The sequence below is a fragment of the Phaseolus vulgaris genome, chromosome 8, assembly GCF_000499845.2.
Source record: "Phaseolus vulgaris cultivar G19833 chromosome 8, P. vulgaris v2.0, whole genome shotgun sequence".
Taxonomy (NCBI): domain Eukaryota; kingdom Viridiplantae; phylum Streptophyta; class Magnoliopsida; order Fabales; family Fabaceae; genus Phaseolus; species Phaseolus vulgaris.
Genome location: NC_023752.2, coordinates 4048804 through 4061678, shown reverse-complemented (window position 1 = coordinate 4061678; position 12875 = coordinate 4048804). Strand labels below are relative to the sequence as shown.

Genomic DNA, 12875 nt, shown 5'->3' with positions numbered 1-12875 from the left:
TCGAATTGTATGAAAATGATTGATTATTAACTTTGTGCAAAAAATAGTTTATATTAAATAATTACAATTTTTGAGAAAATTAGAATTTGATGAGGTTGATTAATGCATGTTGGATTTCATGACACATTTTAATTTGCTTTGAAATGTACACTAGATTTTGTATGGTAAATATTTGTTGGAGTGGTATGAATGTGGGAGTAATGGATGTGATTGAAGTTAATTATTTGTAATTAGATAATTAGATTAAGTTGATTTTAAATTTGACAACATAATGTTTCTTTTTTATTTTCATGTTTAAGTAAGATTCTTCTCGTTGGAGTAAGAATTTTCTAAATCAAATAAGAATTGTCTTGCTAAAACAACATGACATAAAATAATCTCTTTTTTTCTCGAATATATGAATGTTTTTATTATGATTATACAATGTACAATATAAATCATTATGATGATCATTACAATAAACAAAGATTATTGTATGAAAGATTATTGCTTTAGGTTAGGGTTTTTTTATGTTTATGAACAATAATTATGTATGAAACAAAGATTATATGAGAATCATTACAAACATATTTTAGTTTTACTAAATATTTAAATCACATATAAAAACAAAAAGTGTGTTACATATCTGACATAAAAAAAATCGAATATAGTTAAAAACTTCTTTTCAGAAAAAAAATTATTAAATAAAAAGACAATAAATATTTATGAAGTGTTTTAATCCTTATATAAATATAATTTGTTTTAAACACTAATAAAGAAAACAAGTTACAACCTAAAGCTAATACTAAATCTCTCTATCCTCCCATAAAAATAAACCAGAGTACATGCATTTAAAAATACATTAATACATTCAAGATTAGAACATAGCAGATTTGTAGATTCTTTATTTATATATATATATATATATACCTCGAATGATGAAAGACATGAATTAATAATATAACGTAATAAATACGTAGCAAGGAAACAGTTACAACTAACGTTGAGTGAGTCAAGAACACACTGCGAAAGACATTCCCGTGATATCAAGAAGTCACTACACACAACCTGGTGACCACTATACACGTCTTAGTGAACTGATTATCTGGCCCACGCGGTAAGAGGCCCAAATCAACCTATAAATAAGACTTCTGAATGGGGAAAATGAACGTTTTTCATATCCTAAGAGAACAGACTAATCACTAGCACTAACTTGAGCGTCAGAGTGCAATCGCAGGTACTCCCACCGACCGACGGAGCACACGTAGAAGAGGAAGAACTTTGAAAAATTCAGAAACTACCAACACGACAACAAATTGTGTATCAAGTTGATCAACATTACTTAGGCTCTGACATCCACACTGTAGATATATAATTAATTAATTGAACCTTCTTTTAAATAAAATTATCCATATAATAAAGTTTTAATTGAACCTTCTTTTAAATAAAATTATCCATATAATAAAGTTTATACTATTTTGAGGGTGTTAGATAATAAATATGCAATATCCAAAGAAGATTTTTTAAAGTGGAGGATATAAGAAAATGATAAAAAATGGTAAGAAGAAGAGATGTTTTACCATTTTTTATCATTTTCTTACCATTTTTTATCATTTTTTTTATATGGTATTAGAGCACCGATCTTGGTGCCCTGACAGTCTCTCCATTTTTATCCCTAAATAAAAAATCATGTCTGGCAAAGAAGGCATCAGTAACGAGTCCGATAGAAACCTCGTACAACGCTTCAGTGCCGAGCAAATTCAGTAATTGGCAAGGGCTATTTACTCGCTCAACAATAACGGTAGAAGTGACAGGTTTGTTAGCTCTGCAGGTCTGCTTGCCCATAACTCCTCTTCTAATTCTGCTTTTACGAAACCATGGATTTTGGATAGCGGAGCAACCCATCACATTGCATCTGATTCACAATTTTTCACACACACTCCATCATCATTTATTTCAAATGTTAATCTGCCCACAGGCTCAACTGCGCCCATCTCATCTACAGGCACAATTAAATTTAATGACAAAATCTCACTCTCAAAGATGTTCTTTGTGTTCCTTCTTTTAATTTAAATCTCATGTCCATTAGTAAGATAACCAGTTCATTAAATTGTTGTGTCGTTTTTACTCCACATGGTTGCGTTTTACAGGACTTGGCTACGGGGAGGATGATTGGCTCGGGTAAACAACACGCAGGCTTATACTACATGTCCCCTCTTCCAAACCAAGCCCACGCATCTCAAATATCGACCGATCCTGATTTATGACACAAGCGTCTTGGACATCCTTCTCCGGCGTGTCTACAACTTGTATCTTCCCTACTACCTATCCCTATCATAATCATTCTCATTCATAATCATTGTAGTATTTGTCCCAAAGCTAAACAGACAAGGCTACCCTTTCCTTTAAGCACAATAAAATCTCATTCTCCATTTAATCTATTGCATTGTGACATTTGGGGTCCTCATAAAACTCCAACTTATTTTGGAAAACGTTTTTTTCTCACTATAGTCGATGACTATACTAGATGTACTTGGCTATTTCTTATGAATCACAAATCTGAAACCCAACATCTCTTAGAGTCATTCATTACATTTGCACAAAATCAATTTCAGGCATCTATTAAAACCATCCGCGTTGACAACGGACTCGAATTTATTTCAATGTATGATTTTTTTCTCGAAAAAGGTATTGAATATCAATGCACTTGCGTTTACACTCCTCAACAAAATGGAGTAGTAGAACGCAAACATAGACATGTTTTAAACACAACACGAGCCCTCCTATTTCAGTCCAATTTACCATTAAAATTTTGGGGAGAATGTGTTTTAACCGCCACATATATCATTAATCGTTTGCCATCACCTTTACTAAAAAATAAATCACCTTCTGAGCTACTATATAATCAACCACCTTCACTTTCTCACCTAAAAACTTTTGGTTGCCTCTGTTACGCAACTGTTGTTTCACCTAAGCAAAAATTTGATCCGCGCGCCCGACAATGCATCTTCATTGGTTATCCTCACAGTAAAAAAGCATACAAATTATTTGATATAGATGCAGACACTTTTTTTACAAGTCGAGATGTCATCTTCCATGAAAGTGTTTTCCCATTCTGCCAACAGTCACAATCCTCACAGACACAATCCTCACCTCCATTACAAGGTATTTTGCCCACTATTGACATTGACTTACCCACTCTTGTCCAACATTCACTCGATCAACCTTCTTCTCTTACTCATCACAATGCACCTGAACCTCCATCAAACCAACCTTTTTCTCCTACTCGTCACAATACACCTGAATCTCCATCAAACCAACTCTCTTCTCCTACTCGTCACAATGCACCTGAACCTCCATCAAACCAACCTTCTTCTCCTACTTGTCATAATACACCTGAACCTCCAGTAAACCAACCTTCTTCTCCCATGCTAAGAAGTTTAGCACCCATTACCAAACCTTCTCCAACCAACCTTCCTGTTCGACGATCCAGTCGCACATCAACCCAACCTTCCTGGCTTCAAGACTACGTAACGGGATCCCAAGCCAATCATTCGACCACTGCCCAAGACCGACCAAATGGAACCAGGTATCCTATGCATAATTTTCTTTCTAATTCACGATTTTCTTCTACACATAGTGCATATCTTGCTAACATCACAGCCACCAAAGAACCTCACACTTATGCTCAAGCTATCCTTGATCCAAATTGGCAAAAAGCAATGGACGAAGAGCTTTCCGCCTTGCAGCTAAATCAAACATGGACCTTGACACCGTTACCCGCTGAGCAGAAACCCATCGGATGCAAATTGGTCTATAAAATAAAGTACAACTCAGATGGTAGCGTCGACAGATATAAGGCGCGCCTTGTCGCAAAAGGGTACACTCAGATTGAAGGTGTCGACTATTCTGAAACTTTTTCACCAACAGCAAAATTAACAACTTTGAGGTGTCTCCTCACCATTGCAGCAGCCAGAAATTGGTTTACTCACCAGCTAGATGTGCAAAATGCCTTCTTACATGGTACATTGCATGAAATTATTTACATGGACTTGCCACCTGAGCATCATCGACAAGGGGAACATTGTATGTCGACTCAACAAATCCCTTTATGGTCTCAAACAAGCATCTCGAACATGGTTTTCAACATTTTCTCATGTGATTAAATCTGTGGGATTTCAACAGTCCAAGACAGATTACTCTCTATTCACAAGACAGAATAAATCATCATTTACTGCCCTTTTGATTTATGTGGATGATATTCTTTTGACATGAAATGATTTGACAGAAATTCACCGTGTTAAAGATTGTTTATTACAACAATTTCGCATTAAAGATCTTGGAGACCTAAAATATTTTCTAGGGATTGAATTTTCCCGTTCCAAAACTGGTATTTACATGTCCCAAAGAAAATATGAGCTTGATATTTTGCAGGATACGGGACTCACAGGTGCTCGTCCAGACAAATTTCCAATGGAACAATACCTAAAACTCACACCAGACGATGGAGAGTTATTAAAGGATCCAGTCAAATACAGGCGACTCATGGGACGACTGATATACCTCACGGTTACTCGGCCTGACATAGCATTTTCGGTTCGGACCCTAATTCAATATATACAGGATCCACGGAAACCCCATTGGGATGCCGCAATTCGAGTCCTAAAGTACATCAATGATCACCAGGACAAGGATTGTTATTGCCATCCGAAAACAATCTGACATTGACAGCTTATTGCGACTCAAACTGGGGAGGTTGTCAGACAACTCGGAGATCAGTATCTGGATATTGCATTTTTCTTTCTTGGTTCCTCTATTATCTCATGGAAGTAAAAAAAAACATAAAAACGTATCAAGATCATCAGCGGAAGCAGAATACCACGCAATGACCAATACTTGTTTGGAGATAGTTTGGTTGCGATTGCAGGATTTAAAGGTGCCATGTAACTTGCCAGCTCAACTTTTCTGTGACAATCAAGCGACATTACATATAGCAGCAAACCCAGTATTTCATGAACGCACAAAACACATTGAGATAGACTACCACATTGTGCGAGAAAAATTACAAGCTGGGATAATCAGTCCTTCATATGTACCGACACAGTATCAACTTGCAAATATTTTTACGAAGGCATTGGGCAATTTGACGCTGCGACACAAGTTTGGGGTTCTTGATCTTCACCTACCAATATTAAGGAAATAATAATTATCAAATTATATGCAATTATTGTATGCAATATTTGACAATATTGTACCCAATTATATGCAATTAATTTAATAATTATAGAATCTCATGATTAGTATCCTATCTAATTAGATTGTAATTTGGGATAAGAGAATAAGAAACATTTCTTCTTCTTACCATTTTTTATCATTTTCTTATAGAGGAAGGATAAAAAAATATAAACAATGTTTTGCTTTGGTTTTTGGGTAAGATGTGAGATTGTTACATCCAAAATGACTTGTAACTAATATGGTCCACCACAACCATTATCTTTGGATAAGCAGCAATTCATTCGTAGATTACCTTCTAAATCGCCAAATTCTCCCATATTTCCCTTTTTCTCAACAAATATATCTATGCTATCCTAATCCACCTAAGCATATCCAAATCCATCTTCTTTCACCTTCTTTACTTTTCTTTTTTGCTTACCTCACCCTTACCCTTAACCATCACTTCTAAAACTAAATCATATATCAAATCTTATGCTTTATATGTATTTTACAGATAATATTTTATTAGTCACATAACATTACTTAACTACTTCAATTTTCATCTTATATTAATTACACGCCACTCATTAATAAGAGTGTCGATAATGGAGGAGGAGATGCCACGTAAGCAAACGTACAATTGAAAGAAATCTAATTCTTCGAATAACGTAAGTTATATAGTTGGATTCTTTGTTATCCATTAACAGTAACACTTTTTGGTCATTTAAAAAAAAAACAAAAGCAACTTGCTTAATTAATCCTTTAAACCGCATTTATATCGTTACTTAGCGTTAATCACCAATGCTTAAGCAAATGATGAATATTCTAAGTTAGCAGCCCTCAAATATATTACGTACCGAAAGATCGATATTATTCTTGATAGTCATAAAGGATAAGAATGAATGAATATAGAAACAATGAATATTGCACCAAAAAATGAAAAAGAAAAACAATGAAATACCTGCACAAATATTCTTTGTTTTTTAGTACTGCAAAGATTGTATATATTTCTGTATTTCTTTTTACACATGGCTTTCCAAATATGTTTCATACTTGCTGTAATGTATTCATATATTCTTTTCTTCTTCTCCCTTTTTCCTTCTTCTTGCTTCCGAATCTTTATGTTTCGTATACATTCTCTTATTTATAAAATGTATGACAAATTTACTTTAATTCCACGAACAATGTCAATTTACAAACCCGTGAATGGCTTATTATGAGTTCCTTTTTCTCTTCATTGAAACAAGAGGTTTATTTTAAAAAATAAAAATAAACTTTTTTTATAAGCTGAAATTAGTTGAACTAATTTATAAAAATTATTTTCTAAATTTGAATTCAAGAACAAGTTTATTTTACCTTATGAAAAAATTGATTTCATTTTTTTCTTAATGCCGAGGTAAAAGTTTCATCCAATATTAAGATGCACGAAAAATCTAGCAGGAAAATATTCAGCAAAAAAACTGCGATGTGTAGAGTGAGTTTAATTGATATAGTTATGTGATATAACCTTTAATGAAATGAGATTTTATTCCTAAATATCACTATAAAATTTGTTGAAATAAAATAGAAAAACAACACATTTTACTAAATATATGAGTAACTTTTACATTTGAAGATAATAGTTATACCTTTACAATTATGGATAAACGTTAAAGTTAAGCAACTTTCCATAAAATCAAGTTTATTAAAATATACATCCCCACTATGTAATAAAACAAATACAGGTTAGGTGTTACATTTATTTAAACATTTAGATAAAAAAAAGTCTTTTATAAAAAAAATTCGGAAGATATTTCTTAAGTTTTAAAAATTAAGCATATATATATATATTCAGATGTATGATTAATTATCATATATTTGTAGCCATATTTTTAATTTAATTTTTTTTTCTAACCTAATTTGTATAATCTATCCAAATCTTCCATCACTAATTAACCCTGATGTTTCTTGTTTTTTTTATAACAAAGGGAAAAATAAAACAGACAAGAAAAAAATAAGATAAAATTAAGTAATATATGATGAGGATGGAAATATGTGAACCTAATAATGCTATATAAATTTGTAGTCAAGATTGTCTGTAAATTAGGTTGTCCTAAACTTGTTTTTTTTTTATTACTTCATAACTTGATTTCGTATAAGAATGAAGTTTATTATGGTTTTAAATAGTTCAATGAAAACATTCTTAAATAAACCACTTAACTTATTAGTTAACGAGACTATAACTGAAAATATCAACAAATTTATAGGTTAACAAATATATTATTAAACATATAAACTTAATGAACTAACATATCTGTCACAACATTATAGAAACACTTCAATCGACAAAAAAAAAATACTACATTTAATGGATATTCAAAATGAGCCCAAATTAAAAATTTAGTTAATAATTTAAATAATTCTACTTTATAGATTATATATTTTATTTTTATTTTTATTTTAAAATAAGCCAACCTGTCAAGCATAATGAACTTTTCTAAAATCCCACAGCTCTGTACAAAAATAACTTTTTAAAAAGTCTGAACTTTTGCTAAAGAGATTAACTCCTTGAGGAACGATCTATCTTATTTTCACTTTTAAACACAATAAATAATAAGATGGTAAAAAATATTAATATACATTTTGGGAGATATTTTATCCATTTTTCTGTACCCGAAATTAATTATGCAGCTACGTGAAAATTGACATAAAACAACATTTACGATTTACATATTTCAATAGGATTTTATTTTCATTATTTTTTATTATTATAAAGAATTTATCCTAATTTGTGTTTTTTAATTAAAATAAGTCATGGACGAGTTATATACTTTGACGCTTGACCAGTCCACTGCTCTTCCTCTCATGATAATTCACCTTACGCGGCTTCCTCCTGTGCCAAAAGAGTACTCCTTCCTACTTTTCAAATTTCCCCTTTTTTTATATTCTTCTCTGCAATTATGGAAAATCCCCAACAATTTTTATCTCTTCTTTAATGGAAAATACTTAAAATACACTCAATTTATTTATATATTATTTCTACCTTATTTTTTCCATATCTCTTTTGTTTTGTACTAAGTCATTTTGCTATATTTATAACTTTTTCCCCTGAATTTTTTTCTTTTTCTGTTATCTTTACTAACAAAATTCTAACTAACTTTGATAGAAAAAAATTGACCGAGTAGCAATGGTGACACAACACGTAGTCCCTCCGAAGGCGTGGGGAGAATTATATATTTTTTTAGAAGGAAATTAACTTTAGTCGTTTTGGTCCCACTTATTGCGTCAAAATCTTCTGAACTTTCATCTTCAACCTCCATCATTTCTTTATTCCCATGATTTCAATCCGCAGCCATTTTTTCAGTTACCCAAATCACAAACAAATCTCTCTCTCTCACTCTTCCACCACCGTCCATTCTCCCTCACTTTCTCCTAATATAAATTCCATGCACAAACCCAAACATCACTTGTAAGAAACACACAAAACTACACTACTGTCTCTACAACAATGACACTCTCTGTAACACCAACTTCCCAACCAAACACTTCACCTTCCTTCTCAAAACCCAACTTCAACCCCACTTTCTCACATCCCACCACCCCAACCTTACCCTTCAACAAGTCCCAACTCGCTTGGGATCGCCTCAAGAGTAACTCAGTGGAATGCAACTCACCCCCACTCGGCCACAAGTGGACCCAATATCAAGGAATCAACCACTGGGAAGGCTTGTTAGACCCTCTTGACGACAACCTACGCGCCGAAATCCTAAGATATGGCCACTTCGTAGAATCCGCCTATCGCGCTTTCGATTTCGACACAAATTCCCTGACATACGCCACGTGTCGCTTCCCTGAAACATCACTCTTGCCGCAAACTGGAATGCGAAAATCCGGTTATAGAGTAACTAAAAACTTACAGGCCACATGCGGCGTTCAATTACCCAGTTGGATTTCTTCTGTGTCGCAACTCCCACGTGTTCAATCGAGCTGGATTGGTTACGTGGCAGTCTGTGAAGACGAGAAGGAAATTAGGCGGCTGGGAAGACGTGACGTGGTGATTGCTCTTCGAGGAACCGCCACGTGTCTGGAATGGCTGGAAAACCTTCGTGTTACCTTGACGAAATTGCCTGAGCATATGGGTTGCGGAAGCGAAGAGTGCATGGTGGAGAACGGTTTTCTGAGTCTCTATGTCTCCAAAACGGACACCTGTCCCAGTTTGCAAGACATGGTTCGGGAAGAGGTTGCCAGAGTGATCCAGTGTTATGGCCACGAGCCACTTAGCATAAGTATAACCGGGCACAGCCTGGGTGCTGCACTCGCCCTTCTCTGCGCCTACGATATAACCACCACCTTCAAAAATTCTCCGATGGTCTCAGTGGTTTCCTTCGGTGGGCCCCGAGTCGGTAACGATAAGTTCAGGGCCCAGTTGGAGAAGAGTGGAACCCGCATACTAAGAATCGTAAACTCCGATGATGTAATCACAAAAGTTCCTGGACTTGTGGTCCCGGACGACGACGTGGCCTGCAATGCTGGTGTCCACGTGGCGGGCTTGCAGACTTGGTTCCGCAAGGTTGTTCAGGACATGCAGTTGGTGTATGCTGACGTTGGACAAGAGTTGAGAGTGAGTAGCAGGGAATCGCCATATCTGAAGAAAGGAGATGTAGCCACGTGTCATGATCTCAAGACATATCTTCACTTGGTGAATGGTTTTGTTAGTTCCTCTTGTCCTTACATGAGCAAAACGATGCAGTATCCAGCGGAAGCCTCCCTTTGATTTTTTATTCAAAAATTACTACAATGTGTATAATTCTCGCAAGATTAGTCTATTCTAACTGTGCATAATTAAGACTAATATAATTTTGTTTCTTAATTGTTTTTTTTTTATATAAAACTTTTACCTTAAACATTCATATCTCATATTTACTACACTTCAAATCTCATATCTACTACACTTCGAGTAACAACCATCATAAATTAATATAAAAAGATTATACCAAAATTTATATTAAAAAAAAATACGTAATCTATATTTATTAATTAAGAACTCTATTATATCAATAAAAATATTTTCTATAAAAAATATTAAGTTAACAAGTTTATGAACACATGCATTCTCACCATAGTTCACTCACCTATTACAAAACATCCAAATAACATTAGTTATAATAATAAATACAGCACAAAGCAAAGCAGAATCAAATCAAATTATAAACTAACAAGATTAATATGTATAACTCTATAAAATTTAACAAACAAAGTTGTCTAAATATAAAAAAAAACGAAAATCTTTTTCTTCTAATAAGTTTTTTTCAAAAAAAAAAGCCAAAAGGGTCATTACAATAAACTGCATGCGTCTTGAATAATGCGTCTTGATGATGCATTTGTCACTCTCAAATCCTGAAGACTGAATTATGATTCCATAAAGGATAATTGCACAGTGTACTGCACTGCATTTATGAGTGTGGCATGATGCGCATATAATTTGATGCAAACAAGTTTTGAACCAGTAATCTTCCCCTACTCATTTCATGCTCACTGTACTATTCGTGTTGGTTCAGGCACGTCAAGTTTCAACTCACTCTACGTCAGTCAAACACTGCTACTACCTATTATATATATTTTTACTAAATTAGACACTTCAACAGATATTTTCAGCCACACTTTTCTTATATTTCTATTTCTATCACAAATTCTCTTCTGTTGCTAAAAATACTAACCATCTAAGAGTGACGCAAAAAGGTAAAACAATGATACCATACTATTATTTTTTCTGAATAGAGAGGAAATTGAGCCAATTGGAATCAACCAGAGGAAAATAAAATAGGCTCATTTTTGGAAATTAATATTTTAAGTTTATCTTAATATTTCAAGATAGAAAATTTTAGTTTTTTTAATAGAAGATTCTCTGATTTAAAACAGTAACTTGTATTTCACACGATATACTTTTTATATGCATATTTATTCTTTTTTATTAGTTAATAGATTACATATTTTATTTTCTCAACATTTTATACTTTTTTCTAGTTTAAAAAAGTTCGATATTCAATTACTAATTAGTAAACCATTTCATTATTTAAAATTTATGAATTTTCTACATGATCAGTGGTGTTAACTTCTAAGAAAAATGTTCTGAATATATTGCTCGAACAATATGCCATCCTCCGGAAAATACCAAGAATGACAACATAAAACTATTTTTTGCTATAATATAAAATGTTTTAACATTTTATAAAACCAGAAATTAGTGAGGGTCTTTTCACTATTTTATTTGTTCGTGTTTAACATTTGATAATCCTAAAAAAAATATAAAATTGTTAACTAAGGGTTAAAGGTTTTATATATTTATGAATGAAAAATTTTGGTTGGAATTTAATTGGAATGAATGGGGTTGGTATTGGTGATGGATTGATGTTTGAGGCTAATAATTGTTGGTTATGATTGGGCACAGTATTGGAATTGACCTGAGAAATGATAGTGACAAAAGTGAGTAAGCAATGATGATAATGCTGAAAGAGGTCCAAATGAGAGTAATTGGCTAAACTTTCAGAAACATTTCATATGGACTTCATCAACTTCAATTTTTTAACTACTTGGAATCTAATGACTTTACTACATGTACACACTTACATTTTAGTAAAATGTAATGCTTCCCTTTCTATTTCATTTTTTAATTTTTACAATACAAATATTTTGTTTTGTAATTTTAAAATTAGTCATTTCAATCTAACAGTACAAATTAAAATAATAATATTAACTTCTACATCACATATGTTATACAGTATAATGTGGTCCTAAGTTTTTTTTTTATCAGCATATAAGTTATTTGTTTATTTTAAGTGGCTGGAATTTTTTTAACATTAACTTTCATGCAATTGCATAATTTTTCTTTGATTATTGTGATACCAAATCAAACACAATAGTGAAAGAAAAAATCTATATAGACTATGTCATATGTAATTTAAACTAATGTTTTTGACTAATCACTTTTTAATTTTAACTATTCGATTAAAATTATTGATTTTGATAATTTAGAGGATTCAATTCTGTACTTTTAAATAAGAAAACCAAAATTTATTTTAGTTTTTTTTTTTATAAATTCAATTTGAGATATACTACAGTAGCAAGAATTAAAAAAAATAAGGGATTTTTTTTTGTAAAAAATATGATATTTAATTAAAAATGTTAAATTATATAAATATTTTTAGTAATCAATAATTTTCTAATACCTTAGCCAAAAAGCCTTTCTATAACAATACTTAGTAACTTATTAAAACAAGGTCTATGTAATGAATTTTCTAGTTATTAATAATTGAATATATGTTTTTCTTATTCACTTTTCTTATTAATATGATAGACAAAAAAATACCTACAATGCTATATGTTTGTGTTATGTGCACCAATTATATTGAAGTTTTATCTTGATAATCTACATAATAACTAATTCTATAAATGTCAAAAGAATATTATTGAAATACGAATTCAAATTTTAACTATAGAATAAGATAAATAGAACTTATGGTACTATATCTAAGTAATATTTTAATATTATAATTTGTGAGAATATATTAATATTGATAGACATATTTTAATATATATATATATATATATATATATATATATATATGTGTGTGTGTGTGTGTGTGTAACTATTGCTTGAATAGATGAAATATATGTAGTTAAATTTGTTTGTAGAGTTATTTATT

The 12875-nt window shown here is 32.1% G+C and overlaps 1 protein-coding gene across 1 annotated transcript; it reads left to right on the top strand.

The window, feature by feature from the left end:
- Positions 1 to 8461: 8461 nt before the first annotated feature.
- Positions 8462 to 10039, top strand: LOC137824487 (phospholipase A(1) DAD1, chloroplastic-like). The gene has a single exon (XM_068630141.1). The coding sequence runs from the start codon at positions 8681 to 8683 to the stop codon at positions 9944 to 9946; it is 1266 nt and encodes a 421-aa protein (XP_068486242.1). The 5' UTR covers positions 8462 to 8680; the 3' UTR covers positions 9947 to 10039.
- The last annotated feature ends 2836 nt before the right edge of the window (positions 10040 to 12875 follow it).